Source organism: Vipera berus, assembly GCF_964194415.1.
Source record: "Vipera berus genome assembly, chromosome: 5".
NCBI classification, from domain to species: Eukaryota; Metazoa; Chordata; class Lepidosauria; order Squamata; family Viperidae; genus Vipera; species Vipera berus.
This window is the reverse complement of record NC_138207.1, coordinates 60,958,437-60,985,913: the sequence shown is the minus strand read 5'-3', so window position 1 is coordinate 60,985,913 and position 27,477 is coordinate 60,958,437. Positions and strand designations below refer to the sequence as shown.

The 27,477-nt window shown below is 36.8% G+C and overlaps 1 protein-coding gene across 4 annotated transcripts in view; it reads right to left on the bottom strand.

The window, feature by feature from the left end:
- Positions 1-183: 183 nt before the first annotated feature.
- The window catches only part of PLEKHA1 (pleckstrin homology domain containing A1), a 49,556-nt gene continuing 22,262 nt past the window's right edge, over positions 184-27,477 (bottom strand). Inside the window, exons 5-13 of one of the 4 annotated variants that reach the window (XM_081328198.1) lie at positions 25,641-25,738; positions 23,018-23,149; positions 22,131-22,271; positions 20,560-20,628; positions 11,213-11,277; positions 9,313-9,376; positions 6,612-6,701; positions 5,597-5,667; positions 184-4,276 (exon numbers count right to left, since the gene is read on the bottom strand). In XM_081328198.1, coding sequence (XP_081184324.1) covers positions 4,063-4,276; positions 5,597-5,667; positions 6,612-6,701; positions 9,313-9,376; positions 11,213-11,277; positions 20,560-20,628; positions 22,131-22,271; positions 23,018-23,149; positions 25,641-25,738 — 944 coding nt within the window. In that variant the 3' untranslated portion in view covers positions 184-4,062. The remainder of the gene's footprint in view (positions 4,277-5,596; positions 5,668-6,611; positions 6,702-9,312; positions 9,377-11,212; positions 11,278-20,559; positions 20,629-22,130; positions 22,272-23,017; positions 23,150-25,640; positions 25,739-27,477) is intronic. The other 3 variants (XM_081328200.1, XM_081328199.1, XM_081328197.1) reach the window with 3 other exon arrangements.

Here is a 27,477-nt window from a genome sequence, read left to right as displayed (position 1 = left end):
ATGGTTTCTTTACCCTCATTCTTTAGTATCATTCACGGTTAACTTGTCTCGTATGAGGACTGCACATATGAAAACATGTGTACAAACTGGCAAATTTAATAACATAGTCTGACACAGATCATACCAAGATGTTTTCAGCAAGTTTTTTGTAACCTAGTTTTAACCACTGAGGAATATTATCTCATTAAAATGTTGCTGGTAATAAGACTAGTTGTAGTAACGATGCAAAGTTTTTTAATGTTTGCTTTTTGATTGATTAAAAATATCAGTTTTAAGATTTCTGGTGAATCCGAAGGGAAGAACAAAAGTAGTTGCAAAAAATTGTTTCATTCATTGAACAATTTGTGTTTAGATGTAACTAAATGTAGTAGTCTAATAAGATTATTATAATTCATTATTTATCTCAAATTTATTAACAAGTGTGACACTTACAGAAAACACCACAGGTTCCAAATAAGTTAACAATTTTCTTCAATTTTATATAAAAAAGTACTGATAAATTAAAAGTCCTGACAATTTGCCAACCACAAGCATTTCCCACACTACTGAATTGCCTTAGCAGTTTGATTTTAAAGGAATCCGTAAGATTGTTGCTGTGATTACAATTCACTATTGAAAACTGGTAATACTCAAAGAATAAAATGAACATGCAATGTGAAAATTGTACCAGAACCAGTAAACCTAGCACAACATCAAGGTATGGCAATGCAACAAATAATCCAACTGTTTCTTCCACAAAATATGTATTGTGAAAAATAAGATCTTTCACACATTTGCTAAATCTGTTACCAGTTAAAATGTTATTCTCCTGAATTAAGACTGAACGGAACATTTACCTTAATTCACATGTAACTGAGAAGGCAAATAAAATGTAATTTACAAACACTGCTTGTAAATATTTAGCTTATAATTGAGAAATATAAAGGTACTGCTGTATTGGAGCAATCGGAAATATCATCACAGAAATTTGGCATTCTACCTTTTTCAGGCCTTGTTCATTTTTATTTCAATTTTTAATACCTACAGATTTGATCCATATAACTTTCTATAAATGTAGTTAGTGTATTTAACAATAGAATAATGTATTCTTGAAAGGCAAACTCTGCAGCAAATTTCCACAATCACAATTGCTGGACTCGGTGATCCAAACTGTTTATTTGATGACAAACAGAATTGTAGATAAGTTTGGAACAACAGTGAAAATTCCCAACAAGACAAACTTAATGAAAAACCTGGAAAGTGACTGAGTCAGTTTGTATCAGTTATATAAAATACCTATTATACCTTTTGAGTTTATGTGCAAAAACAAATTAGGGTGGCAAAATGTTCTCTTGTCCAACGGCCAAATGACTCTTCTTGCAAATATAAAAGCTTCATAGATAAAGCCTGAGATCAAGATTTTGTGGGGAAGTTATATTTGGGGAAATGAATTTGGAAGCTAAAGACCATTTAGTTAAAGGCAGTTAAAAGGAACATAAATCAAACATGTAGTATTAGCACAGACAAATGAACTGCAATGAAAATGTCATGTTTCAAGCAGGTCAGCCCAGCTCATGACTGTAGAAGATTTGGGTGTACAAAACGGGATAGTCATGAAAATAAACACATAATTGGACTTCTATTACTCTATACAGCCTCTTATACCTATGGCACACAGAAAGCAGCTGTGGGCCAGTCTCTCTCTCTCTCAGCCCAACCTACTTAGCAGTTTTTATTGTTGAGGAAAAGAGGAAGAGACAGGAGTATTAGGTATGTTCACCACCTTGAGTTATTTATAAAAGTAATACAAGCGGGATAAAAATCTAATAAAAGCAGGAATGTGCTGGTCACTGTTTAACTCAATGGTTCTTAAACTGATTCAATTACTTCTCTTACCTGTTCCAAATGATGTCACTATTCCCACAAAAAAAAATCCAGACTGTTGTTTTACACAGGCATCTTGGCAGCATCAATTCCAAACTGGATCCTTGACTCACAAACACTCAGTTACAAATTGCTCCATTACCCTCCATTACGGAAAAGTACCCCCCACCCACCCACTTAAGAACCACTGGTCTAATTGAAGTTCTCTACAGTCTAGTCAGCTGAGTAAAAATCTATATTTCTTCCTGAAATGGAGAGGGTTATAGAATCATCCCCTTTCTACCGTTTTAGAAGGTAGTAGTGAGAATTTGAAGGGAACAGTATACTAATGCTCTTAACTTAAGGGAACATCCCTTTCAACTAATTTGAAAATTTTGGCTTTTGCTCCACTAAGACATGTCAAAAGAACCCCTACTTCACTGGAATAGTGGAGGATTTTGTTTTGCTTAAATATCTCCATTCATTCTTCATGATTTTTCAAGCATAACTCACACGAAAATATGAATTGCATAAAGAAGCAGCATGTGAAACTTTGGGCCTTTTGTTGATCAAACAGATTTTTTTTCACTACCTAACTATAAAATAGTACATTCTTTTTTGATCAGTTATCCAGCATCACCTTAAACCTATTATTATTTGTCACTGGAACTGAACAAATATCCAGTCTGAAAACCATTATGCACAGCTTAGATACCTGTATGCTGGAAACTGTACTAGCATTTCACCTTATACACATGCTCAACCATATCACACAAGGCTCAAAATCAGAAAAATAAATCTATCTAACCCCCAAACTTTTAACTTATCATGAAGAAAGAACCCACAGGCACTTTTAATAAATGCAGTGCACAGAAGTTACAGGCCACAGTTGCTTGATGGAATAATTCAGTACCAATTAATAGCATGAAGCAGAGTTTGTTCAGTCTTTTACTGACCAAAATATAAAATGGGAACCAGTTACAACTCACTGAAGTGGGGGGGAGGGGGGGAGATCAGACAAGAGAAAACAAAATTTTGAACAGTAGTTTTAAATAATTACTGCAAAGCCCATTATAAAATATTTTAGTTAAACCTTTAAAAGATTTAATAGTTTATGTTCCCTATTTTTTTTTAAAAAATCTACATAATACCTTTCTTTTGGTGGTCCATCAATATCCAAATGTGCAAAAGTTACAATTTACCTTTAGGAGTGCATCAAAAATAGGCTTAGTATTCAAAATAGCTGTATTATGGTAATGTAAATTTCACAGCACCAGTTTTCTGTAATTCTAAAGGATTTGGAATCTATGAAAGGGCAGTGATTTACAAAGTATTTATCAGGAGCTCCAATTAAGTCAGCACATTTAGGTTACTGTAAATAATCTGTGGGCCTTTCTTATAAGCTTACTTTTCTCATAGAGATTCTCACTTATCGTACTTTAACAAATATTATATTTGTTATGAGCAGGTTTTGTGCCTTGAACACAGAGATTGCTCAAATCTAAGCATTCACTATAAGGAAAACATACCTCATTTCAGATACTGCAGCATGGTGTTTTTCTTAATATTCTTAACATGAAATATACTTAACATGAAAAATCTCTTTGCATAGGAAAAGTGCATTACATTGCATCTACTGTTACACTCTGCAGTCCTGACAATCAAAGAATACTGTATACATAGATCCAGATGCCCCCAAAAAACTGTGCTAGTATTTTTTAAAAATAAGCCGATTTGGTTGACAATAGCCTGAATTACAAGATCATTAAGCTGTAGTAGCGTTAAAGGGTTGTTTTTTTTTTCAGTTTTGCCAAACTGATGATGAAGAGCAGCTGGTACCTTGCTTAAATAACTTTTAGATCAAGTATAATATTTCGGCCCCTCTATAATCAAAAAGATTTGTCATCAGGGTACAGAAAAAGCAAAAAGTCTGCTCTGATACACAGTGCAAGGCAGCATATAACTATTAAAACATACAAAATTTTGAATGTATGCATACAGAAAGGTCAACATAAGCAACATTCTATGTTTTGTTCTTTCTATCTTTGGCTAAAAGTCTGAGAAAGGAAATTCAAGGACCAAAACAATTCTTAATTTTCCAGACTCTTCCCCATCATTACACATCACTAACTGGAAGGCTTGCATCATCCAGATCCACTGGATCAGGATCCTGTTCCTGAGTGCCATTTTTATTTTGAGGTTCCAATAGGGCCTGTAAAGTCACTTTGGAAGTTGAGTTTCTTGAAGGGACAGCCTGGATCTTGAAGCTCCCTGGTTTGGACGTGGTAAAAGATTCATGAAATCTTCGCTTCTCCAAGACAAGGGGTTTGCTGTTAAAGGTTTGGACCAAAGTGGGGCGGTAAGTGGTTGTGGAATGTGAGGTGGCTGCTGCTGTTTTTGCAGGACAGCTGGATTCTGAATAGCTGGAATGCTCCTGTAAAGGAGAAGTAATTATCAGATTAAGTTGGTCATTTACTCCATATTAATTACTCAATTCAGACCTACGTCACTGAAATAATGAAAAGGGAAATACAAAGCAAGGCATAAGAGCACAAAGCAGAAGCTTCTCCGATGCAGCACAATATTAAGACTGTAAGCATATAGCATTGTGTAACAGCAAGCTGAAACAGCCAAGACAAATCCCTAAATCTAGCGTGATATTATTTTTAATTCTGAAAGTGCAATTGCACTGAGTTATTATGCCTAATGCTATCAATCTCCCAGCAGGACAGATTTCTGCCTTACTTGCGACATGCCCATTGTGAGCATACCACCGGCAGCATTTTGAAGAATCTGTCGATTTTCAGAATTTGCAAATAGGATTAAATACTTCTTGAAATCTAATGCTAAGAGAATTTCAAGAAACTAATCCCATAAATTTATGCAAGGTGTATTCACTTGTAAAAAAGAAGTATAATTAAATTCTTAAAATTCTATTTTAAAATTTACATTGTAGGAATCATCTAAGTGAAGGAGGATAAAGAAAAAACTTGGTACTTTGTTTCAAAAGTGATCAGAAATAAATAGGTTTAATGCAAAATGATTGTGTAAAATAATTTCCAAATACAAACTTGTTTTCTAAAGTGAATACTATACAAACATTTCTATAACATTTTTAAAAATTGAATCCAAGCAAGATTTGTGCTGGAGCAGCATTTCAAATATTTCAATTTATAGTTTTGTGATAAGATACAAATTTTGTGATTAGAATGTAAAAGACTCTTATATTCATTGTTTTGATTAACCATAGGTTAGTTAATCAAAATAATGCCAGCTATAACAATCTCTGCATCTTGACTAATGATCCCATGCATATATATTGTAAAAACCATGCAGGTTGGTCAATTATCTTTTTTTTTTAGCGTGCACACTTTATATGCACATGTTTAACTATTAGGTTCCCAGAGGCTTTTACTTAGCTGTGTTTTAAATTGATTAAATTCAAATATGAACTCTCATGCAAATTAGGCCAAATGTAGTTTCTATCTCCATGTATTTGCTACTAGAGCTTTTCTTCTCAATGAAAGGAACAGAGACTTCAGCAGCAAGTGAAGGTTTGCCATTCTGAAAAATAGATTTTATTTACAGAGACCAAATTTAATAGCCAATGGAAAATATTTCAGAAGTTAGTAATTTCATGGTGATAATGATCAACAGAAGACACCACAAGATTCATCATTTTATGTAGTGTTAATAAATGTTCTGGATTGCAGCCCTCTGTTAAAATGGCAGGTTTACATGAGAGCCCACATACGTGCTGCATTCACCAGTTCTTGATGTATACCTCTGTATACAAGGATTCGACAGCCTTCTGGCCTGCCGCATCTGGAACACAGTGCAAAGCTAAGATTAGAGTAACCTAAACTTGAGAAGAAGAAGGGAGGAAGAGAGGAAAGGACAGGGAGAGAAAGAACTGCTTATAGCCACTAGTAGAGTTATCCCACCACAAAATTTAAAAAACCACCAAAGACACAAAGGAATACCCATTCCCAATAACCTTTCCATTAACCAAAATGCATTCATTCCCAGAGAGAGTTTCTGAAGGATAGTGGCAATTAATTAGGCTGTTTTAATCAGTTTTTGCAAAAAGTGAAAATTGGAGTAAGAAACAGTTGTTTTAATATCACTATGCTGTATACAAGTTAGAATAAATATCTAGTATATTGACAGAATTTTTTTTAAAATACAATATGGGTATATATGAATGGCTACGAATAGCTTAAAAAAAGAATCACCATAGTACTATATTACAACAATTAGATACTCATTAGAATAAATATGTGTTCTATTGAAAAAATATGCCATCTATGGAACAACTACATAATTACTGACACTTTTAATAAACAGTTTGGCAATATTAGCCATTGTAAGTCCAGCTGTTCAAAAAGAAAATCTAGAATCCTTTTGAAAGCACAGACTAGTTCTGTGCTAAGAGGCCTGTAAACTAAAAGTTTCAAAGAATTCTATTCCAAGGTGCTTTAAATCAGTTTAGGGACGTCTCAAGCACAAAATTCAGAAAACTATCATATAAATTCACAAATTTCTTGGTGGTCAAATTAAGAGAGGAGAGTTTAACATCTAAATATTAAGATAGTACAGAGAGACAGAAATATGGATATTTTTAAGATTAGCATTGAATCAAAATGTAACAGTCTATGCAAGTTGTAATTCATGCAAATGTGTTACCCCAGATCTAGGAAAGGGTTGACTAGTAAGTGCAGTACTGATTACTGCTGAGGTGTCATAATTTAAGTTGTTTAAAAACATACGGAAGCTGCTGATCTTCCAGGTCCCCGCTGGGCTACTATTGCACCAGAAATTGCTTTAATCCAACTATGCATGTCTTCTGGGCTATCGGCCTAAAATAAGAATAACATAAAACTGTTGTACAATTTCAGTTTTAGATTTAATGTATTTTACCTATACAACATAAGAATATATCAAACATTTTCCTCATGAACTAATTTAAAACATTTAATCTAGACTGATAGAAATAGACTTTTCATGAAAAAGATGAGGATTTACTACAATAGTGTATTTAAAGCACAGTTTATGACATCGCGGTCACTATTTTGGAAATAGTTATATGAAGCATTTTTCTACTTCCTGTAAAGAAAAATCCTGGCAGGTGATCATAGCTATTTTCAAATATTTTTCAATGAATAGGAATATGAAAAGCCCATTAATAATTATTACAACTTCCTTGTTACCAACTTAGCTACTGAAGAGGATTGATCAGTATGTTAATTTAACCTCAATGTGCACTGAAATTATATGAATAATTTATAATGCTCTAAACAAGGAATGAAAAAAGGGTATTGCAAACATCATTGGGAAAAAGAAAAAAGTTGTTTATGAGAAAACCCAAGTACTTATAATGAAAAGAATAACACTGCTATGGCATCAAAAAAAACCCTCTCATAAACATACCAACAGACCATTGTAATGACATGGCATCACCATAGCACACAAACCAACTAAAACCTTCCAAAACATCTTAAGTAAACCAAACAGTTCAAGGAAAAAAACAAAAACAAAATAGGAATCATTTATAATGGGTTTCAAACTGCCGGCCTGTGGCCGGTTTCATCATACTGAAGCTGCACCCACCCCATTGCAGCAATGCAAAAAGAGTCGTGATACATTGCAACATGATGTGTTGACACCCGTGATCTATAACATACAGTGTAAGGACTGCAATAGCCACTATGTAGGATAGACAGGCAAAGATTAGCAGAGCACATCTATGAACACCGACTACAAGTCAGAAGATATGGGTTAGACCAGACATGTCAAACACAAGGCCCGGGGGCCGGATCCGGCCCGCGAAGTGGTTTCATGCGGCCCGCGAAGCCATCCTGGAAACAGTGAGGGAACGGCCCCCACTGCCTTGGCCCTGAGACCTTCCTTCTGCCAGAGACCCTCAGATCTGTCCCACTCCTGCCCAGGCCCCATAGGCACCCTTGATGCGAATGATGTAGAGCTGGCCACGCCCACCTGGTAGACCATTCACTTTAGCCACGCCCACCCAGTAGGCCACGCCCACCCTGGCCATATCCACCCAGCCCGCTGAGGGCAACCGCAATGCTGATGTGGCCCTCAATGAAATTGAGTTTGACACCCCTGGGTTAGACTCATATCTTACAATATATGGGTTAGACTCAACCATAGTTTCAACTGGGAAACTGTGAACATCCTAGATCAAGCTAAATCCAAAAATCCTGGGGAATTCTTGGTTGCTTGGCATTGAGACAAATCAGCCATCAATAGACACATAGAGGTAAACCACATTTTCACACCATCCAAAAGAGACAATTAAAAAGCTAAGAAGGAAACAAAAAGACCAGAACCCATCCTCTCCAGCAACCAACATGCAGATAAGCACGGATTAATATCAGACAAACAATTAAGGAAAAATAATACCCTAAGCAAGGAACTACACCAAGGAGAAAATCAACCAACACTGGCAGGACAAGCTATTCTATATAAACAGGGACCAAAACCCACACTTATTTGCACTAAAGATATTTCCTAATTATGTAATGAAATATCTGCAAGCAAACAATCATGTTCAGAGAGTACCAAGGACTCCACAGTTCAACCTTACCTACATATATTTTCTTCTATTAGCATAGCACACCACTGGAAAAATCCTCGTAGCAGGCTTTTTAAGATGTTAATCAAAGCATTTCATTAGACCGGTTATTTCACTCTAAAATACAGAAGATCTAACCTGGGAATGAGAATCACTTTCAGTTCTACTACTGGGCTATTTGTTACCAATCGGGGGATAACATACTTCCATAGCGCCATCCTTGACATTTATGAAGCTCACTGCTCTGACCTAACAACATTTTTAATGGACATATGAATTGACATATGACTTATTTGTAAAAATGGTTGGGCCCCACTTCGGTTTCTTAAGCCTTCTTTAAAAAGTAATGGATGCTTGCAATCAGCTCCTTTGCAACTTTGTATTGAAGTTGTAGGGCTATGGTAGGGAGCAATCTTCCCAGCTTAAAATCTGATAAATGGATATTTTATTGCCAGCCGCTAAAGTAGCGATTTTGTGAATAGATATGTTTCCCCACACTAGACATTTTGTGAAAACACCTAATAAATGCTCTCAAACTTCAAATGTTCCCACTAAGATAATATACCGGTAATATAATCTCTGTGAACTTATGCAGAATTGACTTGGGAGGCCGGTGTGTGGTGTAGTTGGTTCACATGGTGTGGTAGGATGGAGGGTTTGTTGTCACTGTGTGTTGGAGGGAGGGAGCATGGGGAGAGGCTCAGCTAATCTCAATGTACTTTGACAATAAAGGCTTATTATTATTATTATTAATGCAAATTGGGAGCCCTTAGTTTATGCTCATTTTATTTGTAAAATTAAATTAGTTGTGGCTATAGATTTGAAAGGAAATGAAGTCTGTTATCTTACATAAAATGCACAAATAGAAGACTTACTTGTACATAAAATGTTCGAGAAGTTGTTACAATTTCAAAAAGATTGTCTCTCATCATAATATCACTGAAAAACATACAAAATGTAAATGTATGCATTGTTAAAATCAAATTCTAGCTCATGTTTCTGACACAGAAAAAATGCATTCTATAGTTTTAAAATATCTGCTTTGAAAATAATTAAATTACATGCACGTAATTCTCATTTAATGATCACTATTAAGAGCAGCAACTTTGGTTGTTAAGCAAAGCATAGCTAAATGAAACTGCTAGTGTGCTTATGATCTTATTTCAGTTTCCCTTTGCTTTCAGACCTGCAAAGATCATAAATGCAAGGACTTATCAAAAAACTATTTTTTCACCAGCATTGTAACTGTAAATAGCTGTTAAATGAGGACCACTTGCACTATACAGATAATCCTTGACTTACAACAATTGGAACCAGAATTTCTGTTGCTAAGGCAGTTGTTAAGTGAATTGTACCTGATTAGTGGACTTTTTTTTGCTAATTGTTAAACAAATTACTTTAGTTGTTAAGTAAATACAGTTTGCCCCATTGACTTTGCTTGTCAAAGCTGGCTGGAAAGGCCACAAGTGATGATCTTGTGACCCCAGGACACTGCAGTCATCATAAATACATTCTGGTTGCCAAGATCCCAAATTTTGATCACATGACTATGAGGATGCTATGACAGTGGTAAGTGGACCAGTCATAAGTCACTTTTTTTCAGTCCCACTGTAACTTTGAACAATCGCTACAAATGGTTGTAATTTGAGAACTACATGTATTGTACACTATAGCATGTAATTACCTCCCATCTTCTTCTACCAGCTCAAAGCAGTTACATTATTATGACTCTAGATAAGCAAATTATAGCCACTGCATTTGAAGTTATGATCAGACTGGCTAGTGTTTAGGCCACAGGTCTGCAACCCGCTGCTCCGGAGCCGCATGCGGCTCTTTCAGCCATCTCCTGCGGCTCCCAGTCCTCTGCCATGTGCAGTCCAAAAAAAAAAAAGTGGGACTAAAAAATTTCAACCAATCAATTCAAATATGCAGGGTAGGTGCATATTTCGCCTTGGCTCCACTCTTCAGTCAAACCCTGTTTTGCGCATGTGTGCATGTACGCGCATGCGCACACATTTTTTTGCGGCTCCCAGTTTTTCCTTTTGTGAGGGAACCAGTTCCAAGTGGCTCTTTCACTGTTTCAGGTTGCTGAGCCCTGGTTTAGGCTATACGAAGATTATTATCACCTTTTTGGCACAACCTCCATTAGGATGATAATCAGACAAAGAGAAAGCAAAGACATAGTCCAGTGCTTCCAGATTTACCTACTGCCTCCTTCTTTCACACACTCCAGGCAAATATGCCCACTGCTGAATTGTACCTAAGCTTATTCCTCAAGTTAAACAAGACAAGCAAGGGATAAAAATTACATAGGAGATGTCCTAAGAAATTTTATAAGGCCCTAACAGAATCACCTAGTAACCTAATGAACCAGACTATTTTAAATGTGTTAAAAAGCAAGAATCCTTTCAAGTCAAGTTCAAGGTGACTATTTTGCTGCAGGTTTTTTGGAAGCACTTGTTGGAAATGGTTTGGTTTTCTCTCTTTTTTTTTAAATGGCCCAATCTAATCAAAAGCCCTGAAATTCCTACATTGCCTCCATCCAAGCACTAATTAGGGTTAATCTTGCTTAGTTTTTAATCACAACCTCCACCTTCCTGAACTTTAATATACAAATGGCTACATTTGTCCTGTTAAAATATCCCATGTTTCAAATAATTTGACTTTATAATTTAATCATAAAGCAAATGAAATGTATTAAATTGTGATGAGAAATAACATGACCAGGGTTTCTTACTCCAATTACATATGATTTGATACCTTTACAATTCTCACCTTTGTTTACATTCTTGGACTTTATGAACTTCTTTCAGTGGTATAATCCGAAGAGGTTCCTTATCCTGAAAAATTAGAATCATTAAAAACATTAATATTTTAGCAAATAAATACCAAAAATATGTGTTGCACAAGCCTGTTTTGAAGAAAAAGATCCAAATGGAAAATTTATTGACAAAATAAAAGAGACCAAAGGATAAAACCATACACATTTCTACATGAGTTTGGTTAACAGAAATAACTCAGATTCTTCCATTTCATGTTGATTCCCTAGAGAAAGGAGGTGTCAGAACCCACTGCAATCCACATCTTAGGAAAGAAAAACTCTTGGAGACAAGATTGTCCAAGCAGGAACTTTTATTAAGACATAGATGACAGAGGGTATAATAGACAGGATCTAAAAACTGTCTCACAGATCGATATTTTTAAAGTCTCCCCAAGCAAAACCCCACCCCTCAATCCATTTGATCAATCCCGGATCAGTCAAGTCTCAGGTGTCAAACCCCTCGTGGGAAAAGGAGAAGCATCAGTCCATTTGCAACATAATTACTTCCTTCCCTTCCCATTCCATCTGGAGATACAAGCCAGAACTCTAGCCATGTCCGAATCCTTTGCCAATACTCCACCAAACATGAAAATAAGTACCTAATTCTTCGGAACACTTCTAACAGCTAGGGGATATTGTCTTGTACATTTTGGTTAACCGTACTGGGGGAAGATGCCACCGATAAAACATTTTATATAAATTTTCTTTATAAGCTGAGGCCAGCATTATCTTTTTATTTCTATCCCAGAAAGTTTGCCAGATATCAAAATCTATGCCATATCCCAAATTTTTAGCCCATATCAGCATTGGTTCTTTAATTTGTTCCTCAAACATTTTGTACCCCAATAGCAAACTATACAATTTCCTTATTTGTTTCTCATCTGGCCCCAATAAAATTTTATCCAATGCAGTTTCTTGAATATTTATCCCCCACTCTTTCTTATCTTTCCCATATCGTGTTTGTATCTGTAGGTAAGCCCACCATTCCAATTTTATCCCTTGTTGTTCTAGTTCCTGTCTAGATTTCAGTTCTCCCATTTCATTCGTAATATCCTTATATGTAGTACTATTTTCCAAATTAAACAAATTTGAAGTTTGAAATGCATATCAGTCTCCCTTTAATTCTTTGTTAGCAATCTAAAATTTACACAAATATGAGCTGTCACTGTTGTGACTACTGCCTGTGGATGGCCTTCGGTTAGGCCGAAACAGGAAATAAAGATTTGTCCCATGTTTGGGGCCTAGCAAGGTAATCTAAATAGTTAACAAGCATTTAACATAGATAGATAGATAGATAGATAGATAGATAGATAGATAGATAGATAGATCTTTAACAATCAAGTGATTAATTCCTTAGCTAATTGATTATTTCAATTCTATCCAATTCTATCAGTCAACAATCGCAGCAATATAGTTATTTCACAAATATAGCAAGCAGTCTATATATTTATATTTATGTGTGTCTTTTTATCTATATTTATATATCACCTTTATCTTCCTGTCCCATCAAAGTCACTTTCCTTTTAATTATAAATTTCCAACTCCGAATTTGTGGCACCTTTTATATCTTTTTCTTTAGCCAATAGCCAGTAATTGTCTCACTATCAAAACTGCAGTCCTAAGGTTGCTGTGTCACTTTCTCCATCTCGGATCCGTTATACTCCCGTGACTTATAAATCAAAACTTCAAAGTCTGTCCAAACTATTCACTTACCTTCTACTTATAGTCCACACTCGTTTTCTGAAGAGTTCAGTCTCCAAGACTCAAAAACTTATCTTTTCCCATTACTTTTCTATCAGTTCGCCTGATCTCATGGCTAGTTTACGATCTTCTAACTTCCTGGCTCCTTCTTCTTGTTGCTCTCGCCTGTCACCTTATCTCTTATTGCTTCTCTCGCCGCTCGCTCCCTCTCAGTAAGGCTCCCTCTTCTAGCCAGCGTCTCTTTCAAAAGCGCTCCCTTTCACTTTTTAAATGTAAAAATCTTGGAATTACTTTTCATCCGCTCCGTTCCACCGTTGTTCCACTAAGTCGATGCTAGTTCCGTCCCTCTGTCAGATCTTCATGTCGGCCATTACTGGCCTCCTTCTCCCCAATCCGCTTGTATCGGGTTTTTCTCCGGATCCCCAACATGGGACGCCGCTCATGTAGGTTCTCCGGGACGCCCACAACTTCGGCTGTCCCTCCAGGACCTCCTATGGCTCTGAGAAGCCCCCGCATACACTGGGTGAGAGGTTGTGTGATATAGAGAAGCCCATTCACACATCCGCCCACTCTGACAGCTGGCTCCGCCCCATTCAAATACCTTTTAAAATGATCCAGTTATAGTATACATATTAAAAAATATTGTAGCACTCAAATATATTAAAATAATATCCCAAGGTGCTTGTTGTTAAATACAGTAACCTAATTCAGCCATAAAATGAACTAAGTTGATTGATATTTGCTTGAGTACCTGCATGTCCCCTTCCACTTCAAGAATCTTTTATTTATTAAGTACAAAACTGAATTGTAACTAAGCAGAACTAAGGTTCAAAGCAGGAGTAGGAGAGCTGCTGCTGACCTGTAGCTTTAACCAGTCAGAGCCAGCAATGAGGAACACTACAAATATCATTTCAGATACATCTGCAGGTTCAGTAAGTACCCACTTTCACTGTACAGAAAGAAACTAGGATCATAAACCTTTTTTATACAGAACATAGAAAATACAATTGCATAACTTACTCAGATTGAGGAGCGGTTTACACATACAGTTTCTGTTTCTTCCCAAACAGATAGAGAAGAGGGAACTTATAAGCTTAATAATAGTTTAAGGTCATCCTATTGGTCTCCTTAAAGTAACAGGGCAATATATAATTTTAAAGGACAAATATTATTTAAATGTTCATGCACTACAAAATATAAACATTGTGATTTTTAGAGAGACACTATTGTGCCTAACAGCTATAGATTTCAGAAAGATCTGAGCACATAATTTTCAAATGTGCCGAACAAGAGAATTGCAATCTGTATGGAACTCCCAAGGAATGTCTCAGATAGATATCATTTCTGAAAATGAGCACACCCTTCAGTCAAGTTGACCAAGATGTTTTCTTCACCGAAGTAACAGCCTTTTTCAGGGTGTTTGTAAGGATTTCCTGGTAGTATTGCCATCTAAGTATTAAGCAGGAGTAACCCTACTTAATTTCCAGTTAAATTTCAAGCTAAAACTGGTTGGCTAGACCTACCTACTGAATTTCTGAACCCATATTAACTCCCAGCCCTAAGTAACCTCTCTTCAAAATGTGTCATCCCTTGACATCAAGACTTTGATGTATTTTAGAGCAGGGGTCCCCAACCCCCAGTCCGTGAACTTGTACCAGTCCACGGCATGCCAGCAACCGGTCCACATCAACAAGCAAAGCCCCATCTGTGGGATGCAAGCAGCATACAAAACTACGCACCCTCCAGTCCGTGGAAAAACCTTTCTCCACGGAACCGGTCCCTGGTGCCCAAAAGGTTGGGGACCTCTGTTTTAGAGGAAAAGAGGTTTATTTAAATTCAAAAAAGAATAAAAATGAGCTTAGTTTGTGATAAGTATATTTTAATTATATAATAAATTATTATACATGCTTGATCAGAAAAATATATAAATGAAAGTATTTAGCTTGGTAGTTTAAATGAACTTTAGCTTGGTGGTTTAAATGAACTTTAGCTTGGTGGTTTAAATGAACAAGGACAAGAATTTAAAAAGCACACATTTCTAATTGCTGTAAATGTTTTTGGTTATCCATTCACTACTAATACAGTTTGGTCAAATGTCATGCTATTCTTTTATAGAATGGGAATTAAAATTATGACAATTAGCCATATTAAATTTCTAACCATGTTGAGTGATGAATGTAAATATGGCTTTGATGCATATTAATGTATACAGGTTATGTTCTAATGATAATTCTTGTGCAAGCAATAAGTATTTCAGCATTTCTGAAAAGAGCAAACCATATGAACAAATTTGAAAACATTCTAATTTCTGATAGAATAAAAGACTGCATAAATATATTAAATTTTACATTGTTTTCTTTCATGAAATATGGCTCATAAAATATGTATTGATCTTTTTCTCAAACTGGCAAACTATCATCTTTCAAAATCTTTTTTATGCGCCATCATGTGGTTACTAAAAGGAAAGCAAGTGCACACTTAATACTTCACTGTTAACTCCATGAAGTTAACGTGGTAAAAGGACACTTCAGAAACTTTTCATATTTCAACAGCAAACCTGTTCATCTGTTCTTTCAAATGTTAACAGCCAGAAATGTGACTACAATTACATTTTCAGAAACAGTTAAGTAGTAGCATTTTTTTCTTTTATCATAATGTTTCACTCTGATCAAGATCCTGCTTATCTGTTGGAGGAATTTGCGTTGAGCTTTAGTATAAAATGCTTCAAAGATGTTCTGTTGATTATTAAAAAGTGCCTGCAGCTTGACAGTTTTGAACATCTTCACTGAAATTCTATTTACTTCCCTAGGAATAAATCTTTGGAGAATTGTTTCTAACTAAACTGGTCTTAACACTTATTATTGATAATTCATTCTGTAGCCCATAGACACCTATAGTCAAGTAAAGCCATGTACAGGTAGTCCTGTACTGAGCCCAAAATTTCTGTTGCTAAGTGAGACATTTGTTAAGTGAATTTTGCCCCATTTTATGACTTTTCTTGCCATTGTTGTTAAGTGAATCATTACAATCGTTAAATTAGTAACCCGGTTGTTAAGTGGATCTGGCTTCCCCATTGACTTTGCTTGTCCAAAGGTCACAAAAGGGGATCACATGACTCCAGGACACACTGCAACCATCATAAATATGAATCAGTTGCCAAGCATCTGAATTTTGATCATGTGACTATGAGGATGCTGCAATGGTTGTAAGTGTGAAAAATGGTCATAAGTCACTTTTTTCAGTGCTATTGTAACTTTGCATGGTCATTAAATGAACTGTTGTAAGTCGAGGACTACCTGTATAGGAAGAACTAATTACCTTGAAATTTCTTAATTTTCATACTTTTTTCATGCATCCTGTTTAAGCAACAAAGAACACTTAAGAGCTAGTAGCAAACCTGAATCTAATACCTCTTGTATAAGATTCAAGGTGTCAGCCTGTCATGGGAGTCTAGATAGGAAACCCAAACCACAAGTATTAATATTACGGCCAACAGAATCTTGTAAGTCTGAAAGCAAAAGTACATATATGGTACTATTATATAGTTGCACAATTCTTTTCCCACATGGCAAGGGTATGAAAATTGCTTTGTATGATCCCACACCTATCCAAGCATTTTCCTGCATCTAATAGCATAAAAAAGATTTCTAAACGTTAAGAGATTATAATCCGTAAGATAAGTCACACCTGGTCAGCAAACTCGATAAAGCAAGACATAATTCCCGATATTCAGTTAAAAGCAATCTGAGAGTTGAGAACCATTCCTCGCAAGTTGGCTGAGTAACTTTTCAGGTTCATTTTAAAAAAATGAAGCTGAGCACCTCTATGGAATGGGCAGTGAAATCAACGAAGAAAGTAACGATAGCCTTTTCAGAGGAAGTTCAAAGTTGGAAGCATGTTTAATTTGATGTATTTGATTTAAACAAAATTTCATAGACTCTCAAAATTGTTTTTCCAAAGAACAGTGCAAAAGGCTTGAAGGCAGGACAAGGTGGTCCATGGTTTGCCCATTATGTCCTTACAATCTTCAGCAGAAAGTGTTAGCAAGTTAAAGCCAGAATTATATTTTACTAAAAGGGAATAGCCCATGTATTCTAGAGTTGGATCCCTTGCTATATTCACAGAAGTTCCCCTGCTGAAGCACAAATGTCAGTACCCATGCATTAATGCAGGGGTTCCCAAACTCCAGGCCCCAGCCCACCACTGGGCCTCGGCGCATTTGGAACTGGGCTCTGTGAGTGGTGGGCGAGTGCACACTCATGCTTGCAGTTTCACTTAAATGAGCAGCAGGTGCTCACACTCACACTTCCACTTGCGCAAGCAGCGGGCATGCATGCCCACCTTTTGCACAAATGGAGTTGCGCACGCTTGCGTGCATGCCTGCCGCATCTCCTCTCTGCCCCCCAGCTAGGAAAGGTTGGGGACCGCTGCATTAATGCATAAAGACAAAAGATAGGGAAACTTCAAGGAATCAGCTGTACCACCACCCCCACAACAGAAGCAGAGAGACACAATTTGATCCACCTTGATAATATGGTGCTGGGTATTGTCTTACCAATGGTGGATGAGACACAATCTGAATCATGAAACCCCCTTTCTGAGATGCTCCTTAATTATTAGCCAACTTAGACCATTCTTCCACCTTCAGATGGCAAAATGAAGGTTGAAATATGTTCCCCCTTGATAGAAAGAAAGGGTCAATTGTAAGATTACTGAATCAGAGCGCCAATCCTGCTGAAAAACCATTAAGTTCTAAGAGCCTGTAAGGAGAAGTCAATGAAGTGTCCCCTTCAAAAAGTAAGTGAGTTGATGCAATCATGGAGGAGTAACAGAGAATGCTCTGCAATGACTGAAAGGCATGCTCCTACTTTAAGACTCAAAATTCTCTATCATTTCTTCAGGCAAACAACCTGGCAATATTGAATAATATTCACCTGCTCAGACAGAAAACGTCTCCATCTGTTAGTCTTCCCTATCCTACACGGTTCTAATGCCGGGAGTCTTCAACATATGACCGCAATTGAACCCAAAATTCCTGTGGCTGAGACATTTTTAAGTGAAATTTGCCCCTTTTTACAACCTTTCTTGCCTCAGTTGTTAAGTGAATCACTGCAGTTAAGTGAATCTGGCTTCCCCCGTTGACTTTGCTTGCCAGAAGGTCACAAAAAGTGATCACAAGATCTTGGGACACCGCAACAGTCATAAATATGAACCAGTTGCCAAGCGTCTAAATTTTGATTACATGGTGATGAGGCTGCTGCAAAGGTCGTAACTGTGAAAAACAGTCATGTCACTTTTTTCAGTGTCGTAACTTTGAATAGTGACTAAATGAACTGTTGTAAGTTGAGGACTCCAGACTTTTTTTGTTGTTATCCAGCTGGATTCTTCTCACCCTAATTATCTAAACAGAGGGTAGAATGAATAAGAAAGTCTGTTAAAAAAGAGTCTGTACTTCATCATGGCGTGAACGATGTTTCAAAGGAGAACTGGAAAGCGGAGTCCTTTTTCCCTTGTAAGGACAATTATGCAAAGCTAATTGCAAACTCTTACCCACTGCAGATAATAGGAAGACCAACCTACATGACAATATTATCTACACTGGAGAAAAATGTGTTATTATTCATCTAAAGTATTTATACCCTGAAATCTAAAAATAAAAACACTGGTCTACAAATAATTATTACACCTTTATTGCTACTTATCTGTCATGGAAATTTTTGAGACTAAAGCTGATCAAACTGTGTAAAACACAAACAAAAATTAAAAGGGCAAAAGAATAAAAACCCCAGCCATATGCACAAGTCTACATTTTTCATACTTAACTTTACAAACTGTCATCAGCAATAGTCACAAGATCAGAGTATACAGTATAATGCTGTGTTCAGTTGTAAATCAATACGACATGCAACATTGTTTAGAAAGTATATTCAAATATATTATTAATACAAAACAAATTAAATCTTTTTTATTTGAAAATGTTCCAGTGTTTTAAATTAACAAGATTGGTTGTCTCTAGTACTAAGAAACTAGGGTTAAAGGGAGTGGACATTTTTCTAATATTCTAATTTAGTGTCTTTTAAAACTGCCTTCTATCTTTTTTAAGGAAAAAAAATCCACCATTTTAAACCATCCTTATTATCTCTGGTTCAATTATTCCTGGTTGGTAAATATAGGTCAGGCTTTATTATCTGCAGTAAAGGGTTTCATATATCTTACAGGCTTTGGTGTGTGGTTCTGTTTGAAGTATTTTTCGTATACTTTACATATATGCAATACAGGGGACAGCTTCTAAATATGGGAGTACATAAAAAATCATAGGCTCACTACTTCATAAGGATCTAGGAGAGACCTGGGCAAACATGAACACACACCTAAGAATCCTTCTGTTGTTTAGAGAATAAGCAGGGAGTACATGGTTCATAGAAGGAGCATTAAAAGCAAATAAAAGGGTCTCTGCCCTAAACAATAAAGGATACCGTGTTTTCCCAAAAATAAAGCTGAGTCTTATATTAATATTTGCTCTAAAAGACTCATTGGAGTTAATTTTCTAGTTAGAGCTTATATTCGGGGAAATACAGTACAAAATACATCTATCTGGCTGATGATCTTAACTGGGGCTTATTTTTCTGTGGCTTATTGTGAAAGCAAAAACATCCAATGTTTATTACGAGCATCCTGAAAAATCATGCTATTGCTTATCTTCTGGTTGGGTCTTATTTTTGGGAAAAACACGGTAAATTGGGTTATAAAATTAAAGTAATCCAGTCGTTGAAATTTCTGTAACTTAATATCTGTCTCTTTTAATACATCTTTCTGACTTTATTTTCTCAAAGTTGCTCATTCTGTGTTTTAATTATCCACTGGCATGAAACAATGAGGAGTACCTATGAAATAACGAGGCGTACCTATTTAATGCAATTCTAAAAATTGGCATTATAGCAATAGCACTTATACACTGCTTCATAGTGCTTTACAGCCCTAAGTGGTTTACAGAAGTCAGCCTATTTACCCTAACAATTTGGGTCCTCACTTTACCGACTTTTGAAGGATGGAAGGCTGAGTCAACCTTGAGCTATTCAGAATCGAACTCCTGGAGTGAGCAGTGAGCTAGCCTGCAGTACTGCATTCTAACCACTGCACCACCACAGCTTAGTTCAAACTTGAATAGATAGATAAAAGAACTGGTCTAAATTAAAACTTTTATCTTTAATCCAGAATAAAATCAGTGTGCATAACAGAAAAAGAAATAAGTGCATACATGTATGTATTTATTAAGAATTCACATTTGTCTTATTTTATATCTTAGAAACATGACTTATTCACTATTACTTATTCAGATCAATAGGTTATGTATAGAAAGCGATAACTCCACTAGTAAATCCACATTAAAACTGACAGTAGTATCATTATATTGGAATCTGTAATGTATTCATTATACATTATAATGTCTTCCAATTAAAGGCAGTGGATACAAAGACAATTATGTTCTAAATTCCAATTCTAAAGACTGAATTTTCTATCAAGATAACGGAAGCAAAGCAATTATGCATCAACACATTTGGTCAAGTTTTCAATCAAATACATATAAATGAATACCTACTAGTTCTGATTTAAAATAGCCAATTGAGTTTTCATCAAGCTGGAAATATCTTCTTTTCCAGTTCTTCATCTATGTATACAAACAAAAATTTAATAATGTAATTAAAATATATTTTAAAGAAGCATATGTTATTTTTAGTTTATTCATTGTTTATTCACAGGGTTTTAGGATTTCTATCAAGAAAAGTGTTGCTTTTCTCATCTTAGCATTCTGTGCAATATTTTCAGGTCTAGCTCCTTAAATCAGAAACATTTTTCTGATTCAACATGGGTATAGCAAGGATGTTCCCACTGAGTTCAAATATTGCACACCTTTATGGTATTCATTATATGAAAATGACTCTAAATGAGCAGGAAAAGCTGACTGTGCACTATACAACTAGAGCAACTAGAAAAAAGATAGTTCATTCTCCAGTTGAGGTGTGATTGCAAGAGTTATCCATTACAATGTGCCCTCTTCCACAACAGGAGCAAAACAAAAAAACAAATTGTTTGCTGAAATCAACATCCAAAATTCCCCAGCCAGGATGGCCACTGCTAAGAATCCGAAGAATTGAATGCCACAGAGTTCCCAAGGTTGGGACACAGTACACTAATCAGTTCAATGTTGAGACAGGGAAAGGCATCTTTATATCCAGTATCGGAGCTAAACAGCAATTTGTCCTCCGCAGCAGCTGTTGCTAGTCCTTTCAAGTCCTTTCTTGGACTCCCATTTGGCATCAAATGGAAGTCAAATTAAGAACTATTTTATATTATGCTATTGTCAAAATTCTTAATGTGGCAAAGTTTCTATACATTATATTATACACAGCAATTCATGATGCACACTGCTGTACACTATACAGCTCCACCTTTGGATAGTGAGTGATAATATGCGAGGAAAATATACTAAAAATTCATTATAGAGATAATTTCAAGTTGATTATCTATGGTCCTATTTTCACCTCTAGTATATATTACAATAATATAATTCTGTATTTATATATTTATTTTTGTCATATTTATGAAGTGTGTATTGGAGGTGGTGCCCCTTTGAGAGCTGAATGAAACGAAATTTCATTTTAATGTATGCTGATTAGTGTACATTCAAAGTGACAATAAAGTTATTATTCTATTCTATTCTATTCTATTCTATTCTATTCTATTCTATTCTATTCTATTCTATTCTATTCTATTCTATTCTATTCTATTCTATCCCTGTTAGCAAAATAGATTATTGCTCACATATTTGAAAAAATAGAATATCAGCTGAATCAGTGCAGAAATATCAGAGATACCTGAAACAAAGCCTTGAATTTGAAAAAGCCTAGTCTTGAATTTTTTTAAAAAAAAACCTTAACTGCAGGTAAACAACTCAATTGAAATAATTCCAAGAACCTTTCTTCAAGAAGTTATCAAAACACTTATAGCTAATATTGCCTTAACTTTTTCTCTTTCCTCAACCTTTTGTCTCCAACATTCTTTCTTTAGTGTTTTAGGGAATCTGTTCTACATGGGTTAAAAAAAACAACCTTTGCATTATATACCATATAACAGATTTTATTAACCTCAAAATGTACTCTATCTGCTTACCACTGCTCCCTGTTTAACACAGTAGCCTGCTTTGATAACCGGATTGTCTGGAGGATACTTAGTAGTAAAGTATGGAAGATGGCTTTGGGACCGTTTCAAGTAGCTTTTATCAGTTTCACCACATTCATTTCTCTCTTCTTTCTAGAAAAAATAAACAAGGTAATTTAGAATAAATAAAGAAAAGAAAGTTGGTTTTGCTTCTAAATCTAGAGAATCAGATTTATACAGCTATGATCCTTTCATCCATGTTTCACATCAAACAAATGGTATAAAAATTATTTTCACTAGATAAATGTATACTGGAAAGCAAATCAAACATTTTAAAGATACTGGGGACAAAGTTTCTTGTCTTGTTCTAGAATTACATCCGTGGTCCACCTCAAATATAGGGCTCAACTATTTCATTTTCCATCACAAAATCTGATAAATAACCTTCAAAAACTGCTTTTCAAATTCTAACTTATCACACAAGTAAGTGAGCCTATTAACTGAGTTGCACAAAGATCCAAAACACAATATAGCTACAATTCAAAGAATACCACATGCAACCACACACATACAATAAGTTTCACATTGACTAGGGGATATGAAGAACAAGCTCAATTTAGTCAGTTTCCTCCTTTCACTGAAGGCAGCATATTATAAGCTGAAGAAGTTGGCAAATATGGGCAAACTAAAACTTTCCATCTAAGAACTATTTTTTCTTCTAATATGAAAATTAAGAGGCATCTTAACTACTGCAAAAATCTGGCAATGAGGTATCTTGACAATTTTTTCCCCTTTTCAGGTTCAACTTGTTTGCAAATCCACTGTCTCTACACATCAATAGAAAGCCCGACATTCCAATAATATATCTATTATCTATATATTGGAGCTGGCATTATTACCTGAGTAGGAGTGATTATGGGAACACCACCAACAATTTCTGTTCTGTAAGACATTTGTTTTCTTATTCCCAAATTTTCAGAATGACGCAATGCATTATCAGTATGACACAATGAGTCAACCTGCTTTGGTACCTGAAAATAGAACATTATAAAAATACTGAACGGAAATGTATCTTCTAAATCAGGCTCTCTCAGAATTTAACTATTCTTATCTAGTTTACCGTATATACTTGAGTATAAGCCGAATTTTTCAGCCCACTTTTTGGGCTGAAAAATTCCACTTCGGCTTATACTCCAGTCAACAAAAAAACTTACCGAGGACTTGTGCGCGGCCGAGGCTTCGGTGCTTCCGGGATCGCGCGCACCTCTCCCAAGCCACCGCCGTCCGGAGACCTGCCGAAGTTTGGGGAGGTTTGGGGAGGTGCGCGCGCACCTCCCCAAACCTCCCCAAACTTCGGCAGGTCTCTGGACGGCGGCGGCTTGGGAGAGGTGCGCGCGATCCTGGAAGCACCGAAGCCTCGGCCGCGCGCAAGTCCTCGGTAAGCTCCGGGCGGTCACTTGCTTCGCGTCTCCTGAGGGAAGGGGGGGGCGACTGGAGCGGGTGTGTTTCCTCGCCTGCTGGGCGCCGCAATTTGCCCGGGGAACGCGCGGGCCCCGAATGGCAGCGTGGAGCGAGGAAGCGGACAGCCAGGGCTTCCCCGAGAGCCGCGGCCACACAGGGTATTCCTGTGTATTCAGGCTTGCAAAATGGCGGATCGAGCCTCTGCTGGCGGCAGAGGCTTGCAGAGCGCGGATCCAGCCTCCGCCGGCGGCGGAGGCTTGCAGAACGGCGGATCGGCTTATACTCGAGTCAATAACTTTTTCCAGTTTTGGGGGGTGAAATTGGGGGTCTCGGCTTATACTCGAGTCGGCTTATACTCAAGTATATACGGTAATTACTCACAAGTGAGAGAAATGAGACAAATGCTCATCATTTCCTGTATCCCTTTTGGATCTCTTTCTTAAGACATGGTTAAATTACTTACTTTCCTATCTATTAAATGATGCTTTAAAAAAGCTATGTATATAGCTAAATATTTTAATAGTTTCCCATAAGGTTCTTTAATAACTTAGCTGAGCTGGAAAGTCTTAAATTTCCTACTGATTATTTTTAGGATTTCATTCTTTTACCAGGATGAGGCAGATTTTCAGAAAAAATAAATAAAAATGGCATAGAAATATTGTTCAGAAACAATAGTGAAGAAAGTCACATGGTATATTTATCCATCACTTACTAAAATAAATATTGATGCAAGAAATTCTTTCACATTCTTTTAAAATCATTTTTTTCACGGTTTCTGTTGGTTTTATTTTAAAGGGCTCAACAACAACAAATGCAGGGTTGTTTTTTTTAGAAATTCAAAAACAAACAAAACTACACCTATTTCTCATAGAACCTAAATTTTTCTAATTTCATTGTGTGAGGTACAGATGCAGCTATTCTTGCGTATGATATCAAGATGCTTTCAAACAAAACAGAAAGTTCCTTCGTAACAACAAGCACGATAAGAAACATAATTTCTCTACCAAAGGATGTTTAGTTGGACTGAAAGATCTTCCAATCAAAACTATTTTTACCTGACTGAGCAAATGTTTTCTTTTCTAAAATGCTGAACATTGATATCTAAGACTGATTGACTTTGTCATAGGAGCTGTGGTGGTGCAGTGGTTAGAATGCACTTCGATTCTCACCAGCTCAAGGTTGACTCAGCTTTCCACCCTTCCGAGGTCAGTAAAATGAGAAGCCAGGTTGTTGGGGGCAATATGCTGACTCTGTAAACTGCTTACAGAGGGCTGTAAAGCACTGTGAAGCAGTACATAAGTTTATGGGCTATTGCTATTTATCAAGTAGTTTTTAAGTAATATTTGCTTTCATATAGCTGTGATTTGCAGGTCCATATAATAGCACAAGTATAGAATCTGATGTTCCATTTCTGTGGCTTACTGAGATCCAAGCATGGTGACTAATACATAAAAGAGTTCAACAAATTCCTAACCCGGGATCTCAACATGGTATCTTAATGAATTTCCTTAAGTCTACCTTCTTGACTGCTAGAACCCTTGTCCTACTCTGCTTTTTAATTGTGCTATTCTTTTTTTTACTATCTAATTGAATGTCAACAGGTTAACTCCATCTAATTCTGTCAGCAAGATGATTCTCCCAAAACAAAGCAGAATGAGACTAAATTTCAGAATACTGTTAATTCCTCCATTCATAAACCCTTCTCCTAGTAGGTCATGAGATTCAGAATTGAGTTGTTATTAATAGAACAGAAAAAAAATTCTAAAAGCCAAGCTTTGCTTATAAATAAATACCACTGCTCAAAAAAATAATGAGTGCTTTGAGAGTGGTGTAACTTTTTGCAAATGGGCAAGTTCCCATAGCAGCCTTTTTTCTTTTTGAATGCCCACAACGTGCCTTCAAAATGTTAAGTGTGCCCTCCTGCTCCAGAGAGGTTGGAAATTACTATCTTAATCCGCCAAAATAATATAAACCTGAAATACAAATGAAAATTCTTATATTTATCCCATTATAACGAGACCCTATGCAGAATAATCCTAGAATTAAAAAAAGATCACTTACTGTGATTTTGGTAGCTTTGTTCAGGACATTTACCCATTCAACTAAGTCTTGCTGATCATTGGCTTGTAAAAAGTATTTCCTCATTCCTGCGTTCATGACTGTTGGAGAAAAAAATTACAGATAGATATAAAATTTTGTATATGTGTATGTAAAAAGTAAAGACATTGTCACTTTGTTTGTCTAGACTCTAGACAAATGCAAGGAACCATAATTTTTGATATTAGTACATACAGTCATGGCCGAAATTGTTGGCACCCCAGAAATTTTTCCAGAAAATCAAGTATTTCTCACAGAAAAGTATTGCAGGAACACATGTTTTGCTACACACAGGTTTATTCCCTTTGTGTGTATTGGAACACAACAAAAAAAGGGAGGGAAAAAAGCAAATTGGACATAATGTCAAACAAAACTCCAAAAATGGGCTGGACAAAATTTATTTATTTATTTATTTATTTATTTGATTTATATACCGCCCTTCTCCTGAAGGACTCAGGGCGGTGTACAGGGCAATAAAATAAGAATACATTAGTTAAATAATTTTAAAACCCAAATCCATCAGGCCAGGCCGGCTTGTTCGAATAGATAAGTTTTTAGATCACGCCGGAACAAGCGAAGGTCGGGGGCCATCCGGAGTTCAGCTGGTAAGCGGTTCCAAAGGATTGGTGCACCCACCGAGAATGCTCTCCCCCTGGGGGTCACCAGCCGACATTCTCTGACCGGTGGTACCCTGAGGAGGCCCTCTCTGTGGGAACGTACAGGACAGAGGGATGTTGACGCCGGCAGTAGGTGCTCCCGTAGGTAATCCGGACCCATGCCATGTAGGGCTTTCTATGTCATCACCAGCACCTTGAATTTCACTCGGAAGGCAACTGGAAGCCAGTGCAGCTCACGGAGCAGAGGTGTAATATGGGAGTATCGGGACACCCCCAAAAGAACCCGTGCAGCTGCACTCTGTACCAGCTGAAGCTTCCGAGTGGTTCTCAAGGGCAGCCCCATGTAAAGAGCATTGCAGTAGTCAAGACGAGAGGTCACAAGTGCATGGGTGACTGTACGCAAGGCATCCAGGTCCAGATAGGGTTGCAACTGGCGCACCAGACGAACCTGGGCGAAGGCCCCTCTAGTCACAGCTCCTATATGATCTTCTAAGGAGAGCTGTGAATCTAAGAGGACACCCAGGTTGGCACCCTTAACTTAATATTTTATTATTGGCACCCTTAACTTAATATTTGGTTGCACACCCTTTGGAAAAAATAACTGAAATCAGTCGCTTCCTATAACCATCAATAAGCTTCTTATACCTCTCACCCAGAATTTTGGACCACTCTTCCTTTGCAAACTGCTCCAGGTCTCTCTTATTGGAAGGGCGCCTTTTCCCAACAGCAATTTTAAGATCTCTCCACAGGTGTTCAATGGGATTCAGTTCTGGACTCATTGCTGGCCACTTCAGAACTCTCCAGCGCTTTCTTGCCATCCATTCTGGGTGCTTTTTGACGTATGTTTGGGGTCATTGTCCTGCTGGAAGACCCAAGATCTCGGACGCAAACCCAGCTTTCTGACACTGGGCTCTACAGTGCGACCCAAAATCCTTTGGTAATCCTCAGATTTCATGATGCCTTGCACACATTCAAGGCACCCAGTGCCAGAGGCAGCAAAACAACCCCAAAACATCATTGAACCTCCACCATATTTCACTGTAGGTACTGTGTTCTTTTCTTTGTAGGCCTCATTTCGTTTTCGGTAAACAGTAGAATGATGTGCTTTACCAAAAAGCTCTATCTTGGTCTCATCTGTCCACAAGAAGTTTTCCCAGAAGGATTTTGGCTTACTCAAGTACATT